This window comes from Lissotriton vulgaris, chromosome 6 (assembly GCF_964263255.1).
Source record: "Lissotriton vulgaris chromosome 6, aLisVul1.2, whole genome shotgun sequence".
Classification (NCBI taxonomy): domain Eukaryota; kingdom Metazoa; phylum Chordata; class Amphibia; order Caudata; family Salamandridae; genus Lissotriton; species Lissotriton vulgaris.
Window position 1 is genome coordinate 653,981,868 of NC_141694.1, and position 15,208 is coordinate 653,997,075.

The 15,208-nt window shown below is 46.0% G+C and overlaps 1 protein-coding gene across 2 annotated transcripts in view; it reads right to left on the minus strand.

The window, feature by feature from the left end:
* Positions 1 to 15,208, minus strand: part of PM20D2 (peptidase M20 domain containing 2) — a 184,932-nt gene that overhangs the window by 37,077 nt on the left and 132,647 nt on the right. For both annotated transcript variants that reach the window (XR_015296622.1, XM_086926660.1), the window contains exon 6: positions 9,596 to 9,703. Coding sequence is in view for 1 of the 2 variants with exons in the window: in XM_086926660.1 (XP_086782786.1) it covers positions 9,596 to 9,703 (108 nt within the window). In the remaining variant the exon portion in view is untranslated. The remainder of the gene's footprint in view (positions 1 to 9,595; positions 9,704 to 15,208) is intronic.

A 15,208-nucleotide genomic window follows, 5' to 3' on the forward strand; every position in this document is an offset into this window, starting at 1 on the left:
TTTCGTTATTCTGTTTCCAGTTTCCTTGGGGCGGACAACAAAGTTCTTGATATATATATATATATATATATATATATATATATATATATATATATATATATATATATATATTTATTTTTAGTGCTATTTTATTTACTCTGAGACTCCCACTTCGATGACGGGGAATATTCAAGCATGTGAATCTATGAAAGACACCCCTAATACTGGAGAATCTGAAAAACATAAAATAAGTGGCTTGATCGTCGTTTGACAGCTGCAATACGCCCCGCCCAGGAAAGGCCCGCCCGGTTCCATGTGGCCAGCATCTTGTTAGTTTGTTCTTGAAGTGAATCGTAGTTAGCCATTAACATTTTCTCAGGAGTTCTTGACAGCAAGATACTAAAGTATGAGATATTATCACTGACCCAGGTGAAAGGGAATTGAGAAGACAGAGCTGTCGCCGTGTTGGGCGTAGTGGAAAGGTTTAGTATTTGAGATTTAGAAAGGTTTACCTTAAACCCGCACACTCCACTAAAGCAGTTGAATTTGTCTACCATAGCAGCCAGCGAGGATGCGGGATCCTTCAACGATAAGACCACTTCATCAGCATATAAGCTTATAGTGTGCGCATCTGCCCCCAGTCAGATCCCAGAGATCAGCGGGTTATCTCTGATTTGAGCCATCGGCTCCAAATCGAGGGTAAATAGCAGTGGTGACAGGGGGCAGCCCTGCCTTGTTCCTCGGCAAATAGGGAAGTAACCGGATGAGCACCCATTAACTCTGACAGAAGCCTTTGGGGGATTATAAATGCATCTCATTCAAGCTAGAAACTGCTCCCCAAAGCTGAATATGCAAAGCGCTTCGAATACGAACGGCCAATGGACCCTATCGAAAGCCTTTTCAGCAGCGACAGAAATAAGTAGGACCTCCTCACGAGAGCTGTAAATCGGATCCGTGAGATGTATGAGTCATTTGGTGTTCTCCACTCAGTCTCGAGGGGATGAACCCCGCTTGATCCGGGTGGATGAGCCCTGCCATGTATGGATTAAGACAAGCAGCTAGAATGCTCGTAAATATTTTAGCGTCAACGTTGAGCAGCGAGATTGGGCAGTAGGACACACATTCCAGTGGTAGTGAAGGTTCAGTGGACCGGAAGGGGAGAAAAAGGGGAGTAAAAACCCATTAACCTCAATATTCTTGCTATCTGCATAGTATCTCCTCAGAGTGGAGGAGAGAGAAAGGAAAGAAGAGAGAACCCCACAACAAATATATACATAACCCAAAGCAACCAATGTTTGTCAGATTCAGTGGATCGGGGGGGGGGGGGAAATGTGGCCACCCGTTGAAGGATCATTCTTTAGTAGAATCTCCCATAGAAGTGAGGAGACATCCAGCTAGCATGCGACATACTCTGCATTGTTGGTCCCCTCCATCCTGGTCTCTCCGCCGCTATTGAGTTCATCTGGGTCCCCCCAGGGCACTGCCACCACAAGGTTAGGACGTCTCAGAGGGTGGACTCCACCAAAAGGGCCTGCAGCACTGCCTGCCTTTCTTTGTCGATGGTGTTTGGATCAGGTTAGACCGACAGTGATTGTTTGTTACCCTCTGCCATGGTGACCGCAACCAATCAGGGGAGGAGGGCTCTCCACCCGCATCCTCCTGGGCGTTGGTGTGTAGAAGGGTGCAGGCCTCCCTGAGGGATCTGATTTGGTGGAGCACTCCCTCGTAATGGAAAATAATGCAAAAGGGATGGCACCAGGTGTATGAAATTTTTGCTTTTCTCAAGTGGTCCGTGACAGGGAGGAAGTCTTTGTGTTTTTGCAGAGTGATCCGTGAGAGATCTTGGTAGAAGGTCGGGAATGCCTTTTGAATTGAACTGGATGCGAGTCTCCAGCTTTCTTAAATATTTCCTCTTTTACTTGGAAGTCATGTACACCCACCAGTATGTCAGCATGTGGCCCCTTACCGGATCTTTCAGGCCCCACCCTGTGGATCGGATTCATGAGAATTGAGGTATCCTCTGCAAGGCCCAGTATATGATGAGAGTGCTGTGATAAACTCATGCAGTTTGGAATCTTCCGCTTTGGATGGCACAACTCTAATTTGCATGTTATTCCTCTGTGAGCGGTTCTTCAAGTCCTCATTGTGCGCCTCTAGGTCTAACTGTTGCTCTTTAAGCCTGTGGACCTCTTGTTGTAGCCAAGTGACTTCCTCCACCTGTCCAGATTCTCTGTGTTCCAGTTCGGCCACTCTCTCACTCACCTCATCCACATCTCAACACATCTTTCTAATTTCCGTTGCAATTTCAGACCTCATCGCCTGTTAATCCGCACGTAGGGAGGTAAAGAGCGTTTCAGGAAACGATAAGGTTACGTGACCCTCCCAGTCATCGGTGTCTGATTTGGCATCTCCTCCTGCAGTTAGATTTTTGTCATCCGCATCGGAGTCTCCGACCTTCACACAGATATCTTTATGGGAGCGCTCCTTCTTTGTTCTGTTCCCTGCCATCCTGTTGTGTCTTAGCATAGCAAGTGCCATCAATCAGGGCTCTCCCTAATGGCCTCTATCGTAGGAGCCCTATATTCTTTTCAGTTTACTGGAGTCCAGCGGTCAGTTCCCTCTGACCTGGTCCGCCAGGCTCAAGGGTGTTCTCCTGCTGCACAAACCCTGCTCTACTAGATGTCTGCAAGGCCTGAGATTATGTGTTCCCTGTATAAACTGATAACTTTCGGCAAATCACCAGAAAGCCCCCTCCTCGCTATCCACCACATAGGGCCTCCTTAGAACTATTGCTGCTGCTGGGAAAAGTGTTGCAAAATAGCGGGCCAACCAAGAGGGACCTCTACGGGAAAAATGTCAGACTATGTGGGCAAACAGGGGTACTATCAGCTGCATCCCAGGTCCTGACAAGGTTCTGCTCTCTTCACTATGTTTGAATATGTCCCCTAGAAACACTGTGCCAACAGGGGAATCATCCCTTCTTCAATCGCTGCTCCAAGGGGGCTGATGCGCAGTTTCCCTGTTGCTCCGGAGCTCTGCTGGCAGCGCATCCCCAGCACTACTCCACGTGAGAATCCCTCTACAACACTGGGACTGTGAGACCAACGCCCACCCCAGGCGTTAGCTAATGCAAGGAGGGAAATCCCTCCCCCCAGTGTCTTCCACACTCCTCCACAGTATGCCAATGGTGCTTGGGTGCCTACCTTGTCCTCCGCTCTTCGCGGAAGTCGCAGAGGTCCTGCTTTGTCCCGCTAGGCTGCCGAAGCAAGCTGGGACCTCACCCAGTCCAGAGGGCGCAGACTAGTCCCGGTGCTCCAAAATTCCGGCTCTTTGGAGCCGCCGAGATCCACCCTCTTCACGCTAGGCTGCCGAAGCAAGCATGAGCCTCTCCCATCAAAGCCGGGGCCGCAGACGATTTCTGGCACTCCGCCGCTCTAGGTCTTCAAATTCGAGGCCTTGGCCTTCTGGTGTTCCGCCACTGCAGCCTGCCTCAATCACCCTGCCTCACGAGCACGTTGGGCCTGAGATGATGAGGCCCCACCCTGGCAGGCCGGATCCAGCGCTGGTGTCCGCGTCTAGGTCTTCTTGTCCGCCGCTCAAGGTAGGCCTGCCCTCCACTCCGGAAACTGCCACAGTCCACAGGCCTACACTGCACTGTGCAGTCGGCCATACCTCTGGGGATCCGTAATCGGGGACACGCTGGCTGTTTCAGCCCTCCAGCGGCGCCCTCCAATCTCCGCAATTCGTTTCAACCCCTGTGGGTCACAGAGGGGAGCCGTTGCAATGCTTTAGTTGGTGGCGGCTCGAAGCGAACGGGAAAGCACCGTCCTAGCTGTCCACCATCTTGGCTACGCCCCCCCCCCCAAACATTATTTTAAAGGTGAGGTAGCTGGGTAGAAGTATCCATAAGATCTAAACTATAGGTTGCATTCAGACTATGAGTATTGCATAAAGAACCTAGACACAAAACAGGAGCTATTCCACCACAGCATGTGCTAAGTCTGATGCTAATAAGATTTTGCCCACTTTTGCAGGTCCAGGAAAGCCTACAGCTGTACATTTCATTCAGTATGGTCTCCGATATTCTATCTTGTGGTTCTCATGTGTGTAGGAAAAAAACATTCACAGATAGATTTATTTACTACATCATTGAATTACAGCTTCATGAAAAAGATTTAGAGAAATTCCCTCCCATCTGCAAGCCAAATCCAACCTGTGAACTTAGTATGGTTCTTTCCAAACTAATAAGTGCATGGTAGATTTCTAACTAATTCGATGTGTTAAGAAGTTTAGCAAAATAGATACTTTCCCAATAGAACATGAATGTGACCAATCATGATTATAATACATGTATTTGGAACCAAATACTTTGAACTATTTCTCTATGAACTATTTGCATAAATACTTTGAACTATTTCTAATCATTTTTGTAACTTCGTATGGGCAACGCTCTCTCTCCAACAGCTCAAAGTAACACTGCGACCTTACTCTCCCATAGACTAGCATGCCACTACTCTACAAATATCATTTGGTGTAGTACAACCCTCATGGTAGCATTGAAGATCCCTCTTAATGAGGCAATATCCAGCATATTACTACAAATGTTATAAGAAAATAGTGTTCAGGAATCCTACCCATCAGCAGGGAAGGATAGATTCAAGACATTTTCTAGACAAAAGATAAAAAGGGACTGAAGAAAGACCAGAAGGAAAAGTTATTCACCTGTAATCTTATTTCTCTTCCAGGTGCATGTTTATGATAGTCATAAGCACTAAATAGTCCCGACCCCAGGCAGGAACCTAGAGCATTTCAATAAACTATAATTGCTTATTTCTGTAGAAAGGAGCACCACAACAATGAAAATAAGTACGTTTGCAGCCTTTAAAAGGCTAAAAATAACATTTAGTTTACTTCTCATTTTTAAAAAACAACTTGTTTAATACAATAGGCCACTAAATAAACCAAAGTGACTACAAAAATCTTTCATAAACTCTTTTTAAAAGGAAACAGAAAGGACAATATTCCTGTGAGTGTTTTACGCTTTCTCCTATGTCCATCATGCCCAAGATGCAACCGTTATGCCAGTTTCATTTTTATTGAAACAAGAGGATACGGTATAAATGGAAGAAAACGCAATACCCCCTCATGTCTGGGCAGGTGGGAAGGTTGTTTAGGACTAGGAACTACGATTACAGGTAACTTTTTTTCTATTGCAGGGTATCCTCATCAGTAATTAAGCGTTGAAAAGAATACAAGCCCATCCCACAAAACAGACGGACAAGAAGGTAAGTCAGCATTAACAGTCACCCAAACAGATTTCTCAGGGAAAACTTTACCTGCTTGGGCATATGCCCTGGAATCTTAATCCACACAACATTTTGTAAATGTATGCATGGATCTCCAAATGGCAGCTTTACATATCTCGTAGATAAGCACACACCTTGATAGTCCATTGTCAAGGTTTTTTCTCTCTCCCTACTAGTAAGCGACTTGTGTGCTGGCTGGTAAGATGGAAGGATGGTAGGATGCAAGATACTAGCTATTTAGAAATGGGTTGTTGTGTTATGGGTAAACATGTCCTTACAGGACCATAATTTACAAACAGACAATCTGATTGCCTTATCTCTTTCGTCATATCTAAATAGAACTACAAGACCCTCTTCAGATCTAGCTTACGAAGCACTCTTTCTGCTGGCGTTTAAGGATTTGGAAATAAAGTTGATGAAGAAATTGTCTGGTTGGCATGGAGGTCTATGACCACTTTTGGAAGAAAACTGGGATAAGTTCTCATGACTACTCTATTCTTATGGACAACAGTGAAAGGTTTCTGAGAACAAAGGAAGAATATCGTTCACTCTATGGGTTGAAATGATGTATAAGAGGTAGCCTTCCAGAAAATATGTTCAAATTAAGTTTTATGAATGGGCTCAAAGGAAGGACTCATAAGCATGGAGTCCAAATTCAGTCCCGGAGGAGGAGAAGGCGTTCGAATGAGAGGGAACACTTTCCCAATACCCTCTAAAAAATCTGCAATCACAGACATTCGAAAGAAAGAGATCCGAGAAGATGTCCTAAAGGCAGTGATTGACACAAGGTGTACTTTAAAGGATGAAGATTGTAGGCCAGACCAGGTTAGAGGAAGTAGATAAGGAATTGCCACCAGATTCGTTTTCAAGCTTGCCCCATCCCTGACAGAATAAATTTGGAACAGAGGATTGGAGGTCATTTTAATTCACCTCACTCTTACCCTCACCATTCCTTATCACTACGGTGAACAACAAGTTGGTCTCCCTCCTGGTGGAGGAAAGCATGACCAAAGACCCAATGATGATGCTGCTCACGTAACAGATTGAAGCAGACAACCAAGATATACCGCTCCCACGACTATCGCGTGAATGAGGGTTTTTAAGACAGCCAGAACCCCAGACCCTGGTAACAGAACAAGTGATACATTCCCCTTTGATTATTTGTTTCTGCTGTGACCACAGAGGGGCTTGAACCCTCTAAGGCAGTGGTTCCTAACATGTGGTCTGGGGACCGTTGGGGGTCCGCAAAGCCTACCCAGGAGGTCCCGATAGCTTAGAAAATTAAATATTAACAGATTCACGAAGTGTATATAACTAAAGAAGCAAAATGTAAAGTTAAACATTTTAAAAGATTCAGTAAATGTAAAGGACTTTTAAAAAGGAGGCTAAAAATTAAGTTAGTATCCGGAGATTTATTTCTGGGAGCAGTGCAAATGCATGCAACAAAATGTAGTATGCACGATGAGTGACCTCAAATGGAATTTAGAAAAGTTCCAATCTTGCTATTAAAATGAAACGGTTGACTGATTATATTTATTTTTTAATTTAAATCAAATATTTCATCACTGGTGTATTTGTTTGATGAATACTTTTTTCTATATTTTACATATGCAGTTCAAATTATAGAAAATGTTTTGTCTAGGGTCCCCAGCATCCAGTAATGACTAAGTGGGGGTCCTCCGTTTCTAAAAATGATTTAGTGGGGGTCCCCAGGTTCCAGGAATGATTAAGTGGGGGTGCACAAAATTAAAAAGTAAAGCACTCTTGCAGAAGTCAAAACAGAAACAGATGGAGAATAATCCCAGGATGTAGTTTGGTTCCACCACCATCGATGGACATTTCTAGACCTTCTGTGTGATCACCTGGAATGTGATCTTGATCTTCTTCTAGAAGATGTTCTAGACCATGATCTTTGTCTCTTTTGGGGATGCTTTTATCTTGCAGGTCTTATAAGTACGGAGTATCAGATGTGGATGTGTCAGATGCCACTGTGGTGCTTCCTAATGAGCTCGATTAGCAGGAGTGCCTGGGGAGAAATATGGAGAACTAGAACTCCTTGGCAAAGGTTTTTTTTCAGGGTTGACTTTGACAGAGAATAGGTTCTAGATTACTCTGAATTAGAGGAGTGGAGTACTTTTCTTCAATTTTCGAAGACAAATTGATGATAAAAGGCAACTGCCTCTGAGAGGATGGTTTCTGGAAATGCTGAATCCCAGCAGGACTCGACTTCAATAGAGATGGTACTCGACACTGAACAAGACTTCAAATGGCATGTGTCTTTTGTGTCTCAACATTGATAAAGACTGCCAGCTTGGTCCTGGTGTAGTCCCCACTTGTGGCAATTTGTTAGCTTTAAACAGAGCATCCGCCAGCTTGTTCTGACAGCCTCGAAGGTGTTCCACTGCAATGTCGATTTTGTGAGAAATGGCCCAGGCCCATCGCAATTGAGCCTCTTTTGAGAGAAGCGGAGACCACATTCCCCCTTGCTTTGCTATGTAGAATATAGATGTTGTATTGTCTGTTTTGATGAGGACTGCTTGACCTGCTAGTCTCAGGAGAAACACGTGCAGGCCTAGCATTGTGGCCCTGAGCTCCAATAGATTCATGTGATACATCTTCTCAGAAGTCTCGGCAGCTCCTTCTTGAAGGCTTTTCTGCAGGAAATGCAGCTTGATTTTCTGTCCATCCTTCAGGGTTCTCCTGGAGCTACTGGCAATGGCTACGGTCTTCAGACCGATGGCCTTTTGGCAGACATCCAATACAGATACTATGAGAGTCCAAACAACCATCTTTTTACCACAAGCAGGGAACTTCACAAAAAGTGAAGACATTCAAACATTAAACATGGGTCTATTCTTTCTGAAAAAATATCTAAACCCTTAAAAGACATCAAGCGAATCAAAAAAGGTGAGTTTAGGAAAGAATTCTAATGCCAAAACAAGCCAAAAGGCAGAGCTCGGTCTCCTGGAATTTTGTTACCAGGTGTTGTAAAAAAACTGACTTAACTGTCACCTTTCAGGTTTGATGATACACAGGGAGAAAGGAAAAGCACTTGAAGGCGCAGTGCCAGTTTATTGCATGCATTTACATAGCAGACAATGTGCTACCACTACCCTTCATTTCCTTTCCTTTTAAAAAGAAAACTTTGTGAAAGATTTTCTATAGTCACTCTGGTTTACTTCGTGACTATTTTATTAAATTGGATGATTTTTTAAAGAATGTAAATAAATGAAACAGGTTGCAAACATTTAATTTCAATACTTTGGCACTCCTTTCTACACAAAGGTACTGCTCAGATTTTATGCATATTTTATTAAAGTGCTGTGGAATCCTGTGCAAATATCAGATGTTACCCATTCTTCAACCTCTACTAATAACCCTTTTTCTACTGTGTACATTTACCAATCCTTGAACCCTAAAACCCTTTACTATTCTATACCCTTAACCGAACGCTAAAAACGGTCACAACCCCTAACCAATACCTGAACCCTAAAATCCATTCAGCCTACCCTACCCTTACCCAACCCTGAACCCTAGAAGCTCTTACAACCTCATACCCTTACCCACCCCTAAACGATAAACACACCATACTACTCCCTACCCTTGCCCATTCCTGAACCCTAAAAAGCCTTACATACCTGAACTTTTAACCACTCTGAACACATAAGCTCCTGTCACTCCTCATTTCCCATTAATTCCCTTATTAAAATGGAATTTGAAAATTACCTGTCTGGTGAAGTCTTGCACTTTAAAGTGCCATAAAATGGCATACATGGTACTTACCTGCATGGTAGTGTTCTGTTTATTACAATGGTTAATTTGAAAAAAGGTACGTGCCAGGGCTCTTCTCTGGAGGCCACTGCAGCCTGCACCACCATTGCCCCTGACAGTGCTCCCAATGACAGTACTAACACAACTACAACCCACTGCACTCCTACAAGTGACGCAATTCAGACCATTCTAATGTATGTTGGCTTATTAAACAAACTTGTTGTGCTCATCTCAAAATTAAAAAGACAGCCCCACCATGTGGTGAACTGTCACTAGAGACGGTGCTGGCAATTAAGTGCCAGTGCTGAGCACCGGAAACCACTTGCTCAAATCAAGCACTGGCTTATTGCTTTCAAGACTATTTTCTATTAGGGATTCACCGCTCAATTAGAAATGCCATGGAATTCAAATTGTAAAAGTTTGCCAGGTCAATGGATTTCTCTGTTTGCAGCTGTGCATGACAAAAGATATATACACTTAAAAATTACTTGTGCTAACTCAAATGCTGCAAACCAAGCTACAGATCGTTTATTAATTACCTGTAGCTTCTGTGTATTTTTCTGTATGGTTCAGGGCATCAGTCCCTATATAAAAATATGGATGGATTCCTGGAACTACAAACGTAACATTTCCAAAATCCGTGGAACCTGAAAAAGAAAAAGAAAGTTCTCAAAGGTCATGACTATTGAACTACATCCTACAAGTTCTGCTTAGAAGACGAGGTGTTGTGAAATTAGGTATAATTGTTCATATAGCTAAACTTTCACTTGAAAGAAGGTTCAAGGCATTTTTAATGTCTGTATGGCTCTTGGCATATAGGTTTAACATTTTTGAAATATAAACATTACAACTGTTACATTATTATAAAAAGTATCTCATTCTAAGCCTCTGAGGTCAGAAGGTACTACTGAGCATAAGGAGGCCCAGAACAACTGTGGATTTTAAAGTCTAATCTATCATTCACGGTGCTTGGCCAGAATTGCTAATTCCGTAAAAACTAATTTAAAAATATGCTTTTAGAAGTAATATTATAACCGGAAAAAGGAATAATCATGGCAACTTGGCCAGGATCCCAAAAAAGGTTGTTACCAACCCAACCATATCCAATCCGAAATGGCTCTGTTACACACACACCAAGGAACATGCCCGTTGTATTGAGGGTGGGGCAATTTATTGTGTAGCTTTTGCAGTTTTTTTTTCAATACATAGCGCGACCTCGAATTGAATGCATTGGAGCTCTTTGAGCACTTGTTACTTAACAAGTGGACACATTTATTTATTGGTAGTAACGGGGAGATTAAGTGATTTGCCCAGAATCACAAGATGTTGAGCCGACGTTGAGACTCCAAACTGGTTACCCAGTTCCAAAGTCTGCAGCTCTGACCATTACGCAACATCCCCATGTGTGTTTCTGACATTCAAATTATCAATAAAAGATCCAAAATGAACCAGAAATCCCATGTCCCCTCATTGTAGTGCTGGACTTCCTCACTCTGTCCTCTCTCTCCCTTTGGAGTTGCTTTGAAATCCTCCTGCTGCAAGAGAGGGTTTGGCAACAGCACATGTTTTTTGGGGGATGGTGGTCCTTAGAAAGAAGAAGGTACTGGTTCCTCAAGGTTTCACAGGATAAATCTTGTACGCTGAGAACACCTTTAGGGTAGAGTTGGGTGTTGTCAGCATAGAGCAGATAATAGATCCCTGTTTCCTAGTGGTTCCATGTAAAGATCAAAGAGGATGGGCCTTGATCTGAAGACTTTGCTATTTGAATAATCTGAGATCTGCCAAAAAGGTATGATTCAAACCAGTGCTTTAAATGGGCCAGTACTCACCGGTACTGAGTACCGGCACTTCTAATGTTTACCGCTCTGAGTACTAGCACTTCTCTGCTGCCAAGGAAAGAACCGGTACTCAAAGGTAGGCTCATTGTTGCTTTGGCTCACATGCATGAATGAGGCTGTCTGACAGCCAAAGCACCTCTATCCCAAGCTGAGCCACTTCTAAACAATTCAGCAGGGCTCATCTGCATAATGTCCGGTGTTCACCACCACGCTGTGTTTGACAGAGCAGGGTCCATTCAGGCCCTATGGTGTCAATCACATTCACATCATAGTGTGCATTTGTGCACACACTCAAATCCAGGCATCCCACTGACAGCAGCTGTAGCAGCAATTAAGAAAGCCACAGGAGATAAGGGGTGTAAAATGGCCTTTTCCCAACTGAGTCTTTTGTGTGAATGTCTGTCTGCTTCTGTCTGGGTGTTTGCCTGCTTGTGTGCAAATGTTTGTGTGTGTGTGAGAGAGAAAAGTGAGTGAAAGAGGTAGAGAATCCAGACACTAGGGAGGTATTTTAAAGAAGATTCTTGGAAAACTTTGTGTGAGCACTTCTGCTTGTTTCTGTGAGTGCCCAATCAAGAATATAAGTATTCGGCCACATAGTAGAAGTCTCTTATACGTCTTGTCCTTAGCCCCGCCCCTAGCCCGCCCACTTGCTACACTTATAGCTCATTTTAAGAGTACCTGCACTTATTTTTTCCCATTTAAATCACTGATTAAAACCATTTGAACACAGTGCCTTCAAATCCCATTCTTTGTTTTAGTGTGTCAAGAAGAGTCTTATGGTTTACAGTGTCAAAGGCTGCAGCTAGGTCTAGAACGATCCGGAGACAGGAGTTGCCGGAGACGACCAGTCGCAGGACATCATCGAGAACCTGTAGCATAGCTGTGTCAGTGCTGCAGCCCTGATTGAAGCCAGACACTGAAAGCGTTAGAATAATCAGGCTTGTTCCGCCAGTCAAATCCAGTTAGCAAGCATGAACTTACATCAGCTGCTACTCATATGACCGTTTCAATGGAAAGATGCTTGAAAACACATCTCCGAAATATAAATGTAGGATGGTTTGCATATCCACTAACAGGTCTTAAAATTTGCAAATCGTACTACTGTTTTTCTAAAGAACCACTAGATGTCGCTACAGTACAACATTGCAAGCACATCTGTTTGTTGGCACCAAATAAAATGGTTTCAAATGTCTGAAACTTGATAGTTTGTTTTCAAGGCCACTTCAGCATTGTAAAGGTTATGGGATGCGAGGTTTTATGTACCAGTATTGCTCACACCAGTCTAAAGAAGTCGGAATACATGTAATGGAGGAGCTACCGTGAGAAGATAAAGCGCATGCCACGGGCCATGTGGCTTTATCCAATATAACGGCAGCAGCGTCCATAATCTTCTCGCTCACACCTTTCTAAAGCTCACGGCGTCTATCGGCTAGCACCGGCCAAGGTGTCCACAGGCACCAGGATAAATAAGATGCACTTACCACCAGGAACAGGAGGCCAAGGTCTACCGCAATGCCATGCAGGCGCAGCAAATGCCAAAGAGGGCCTACACTATACATGCCATGGGTAATAGTTTGGCGCATGAAACCACTTTTAAGGATACAGGAGGCATACCGAGATCCCAAACTTAACAAAAGATGTTCTCCAAAAGAGTGGGCTAAGGGAGCATCAGATTTGAGGACTGCCTAAAAGCGTGCTTTGGTGATTGCATAGGGCTACGGTTCCCAAACTGTGCGCCGCGGCGCCCTGGCGCGCCGTTATCAGGAGCCAGGGGCGCCGCGCACGATCTGGGAAAAGAAGTGGGAAAGTCACACTAAAGAATGTGTCACTTTCGCCTCCGTGATGAATAGGTTGCTCTGCCCCTAGTCTCTGCCTTTCTGAAGCAGAGCATCACGGCAGCCGGCGGGGTGGGTGGGGGGGGCAATCAACTCTTTCAGCTGCTGATGAGCTGTGAAAGAGATGCTGGTCAGTGGCAGAAATGAAGGTGTTGAAGAACAGGAGGGGGGTCATGCTCTTTGTGAAGTCATGAGCACCTTCGGTTATTTAGATGCAAATAGCATTGAAAGAGTAAATTAAACTAATTTTTTCATTTTTTCCCCTCAATTTTTTTATAGAGCAAACCCAACCCAAACATATTGGAGTGCTTTACATGAGCACCAATAACATTTCATAAGGACATGTTCCTTTTTTAGGTATGGAGAGATTAAGTGATTTGCCCAGGATCACAGGATGTTGAGCCAAAACCAGAATCAAACCTAATTCCTCAGTTCCAAAGTGGGTAGCTCTGACCTCAAGCTCCATCTTCTCCCCTCCTCTACCCATGCTCAGGACCTGTCCAGGGAGTACACCCTTAATATCTATGTAATACATCTGTGGTTCCCAAAGTGTGCGACGCAGTACCCTGGTGCGCCATGAAAGGAAGCCAGGGGCGCAGCACCGCTGTGCAGGATGTGGGTCTGAAATTTTTTTATAATTATCCTCAAAATGTAGTGAAACTGCGAGCTGCCAATTTTGGAGCTGGGGAACCGGGTTCGACCCTCGACGTCAGCTCAGAATCCGGTGTCATTCTGGGCAAATCACTTAATCTCCCAGCACCTACAAAAACAGAATACATGAATGTATCCTTGTGTAATGTGACTGGTGCTCTTCGGGTCGGGTGCAGGGTCAGGGTCCTGGTGGAGAGCGTTGGGTGGGTGGGTGCGGGGTCAGGGACCTGGTGGAGAATGCTGGGTGGGTGGGTGCAGGGTCAGGGTCCTGGTGGAGAGCGTTGGGTGGGTGGGTGCAGGGTTAGGAGCCTGGTGGAGAGCGTAGGGTGGGTGCAGGGTCAGGGGTCTGGTGGAGAGTGTTGGGTGGGTGGGTGCGGGGTCAGGGGCCTGGTGGAGAGCGTTGGGTGGGTGGGTGCAGGGTGGGGGGCCTGGTGGAGAGCGTTGGGTGGGTGCAGGTTCAGGGGCCTGGTGGAGAGCATTGGGTGCGTGCAGGGTGAGAGGCCTGTTGGAGGGCATTGGGTGGGCGCCTTATGCCCTGATGCAGCCGCACTTCTGTCTTTGCCTCACTCCTCGTTGAGGGGTCGTCACTCGTGACTGCTGCATGTTGGAGAGTGTGAGGGGAGAAGGTTGCAAGGCAGAGGGGAGAAAGGGTGCTAGACAGAGGGGAGAAGGGTGCAAGGCAGAGGGGAGAAGGGTTCAAGGCATAGGGGAGAAGGGTTCAAGGCATAGGGGAGAAGGGTTCAAGGCAGAGAGGAGAAGGGTGGAAGTCAGAGGGGAGAAGGGTGCAACGAGGAGGGGGAGAAGGGTGCAAGACAGAGGAGAAGGGTGCAAGACAGGGGAGAAGGGTGCAAGGCAGAGAAGGGTGCAAGGCAGAGGGCAGAAGGGTGCAAGGCAGAGGGCAGAAGGGTGCAAGGCAGAGGGGATAAGGTTTCAAGGCAGAGAGGAGAAGGGTTCAAGGCAGAGAGGAGAAGGGTGGAAGGCAGAGAGGAGAAGGGTGGAAGGCAGAGGGGAGAAGGGTGCAACAAGGAGGGGGAGAAGGGTGCAAGACAGGGGAGAAGGGTGCAAGGCAGAGAAGGGTGCAAGGCAGAGAAGGGTGCAAGGCAGAGAAGGGTGCAAGGCAGAGAAGGGTGCAAGGCAGAGTGTAGAAGGGTGCAAGGCAGAGGGCAGAAGGGTGCAAGGCAGAGGGCAGAAGGGTGCAAGACAGGGGAGAAGGGTGCAAGGCAGAGAAGGGTGCAAGGCAGAGGGCAGAAGGGTGCAAGGCAGGGGGCAGAAGGGTGCAAGGCAGAGGGGAGAAGGATGCAAGGCAGAGGGGAGAAGGATGCAAGGCAGAGGGGAGAAGGGTGCAAGGTAGAGAGGAGAAGGGTGCAAGGCAGAGGGCAGATGGGTGCAAGGCAGAGGGCAGAAGGGTGCAAGGCAGAGGGCATAAGGGTGCAAGGCAGAGGGCAGAAGGGTGCAAGACAGGGGAGAAGGGTGCAAGGCAGAGAAGGGTGCAAGGCAGAGGGCAGAAGGGTGCAAGGCAGAGGGCAGAAGGGTGCAAGGCAGAGGGCGGAAGGGTTCAAGGCAGAGGGGAGAAGGGTGCAAGGCAGAGGGGAGAAGGGTGCAAGGTAGAGAGGAGAAGGGTGCAAGGTAGAGAGGAGAAGGGTGCAAGGCAGAGGGCAGAAGGGTGCAAGGCAGAGGGCAGAAGGGTGCAAGGCAGAGGGGAGAAGGGTGCCAGGCAGAGGTGAGAAGTATGCAAGGTAGAAAAGGGTGCAAGGCTGAGGTGAATTAGGGTACAAGGGGAAGGGGGAGAAGGGTGCAAGGTGGAGGGGGAGAAGGGTGTAAGGCAGAG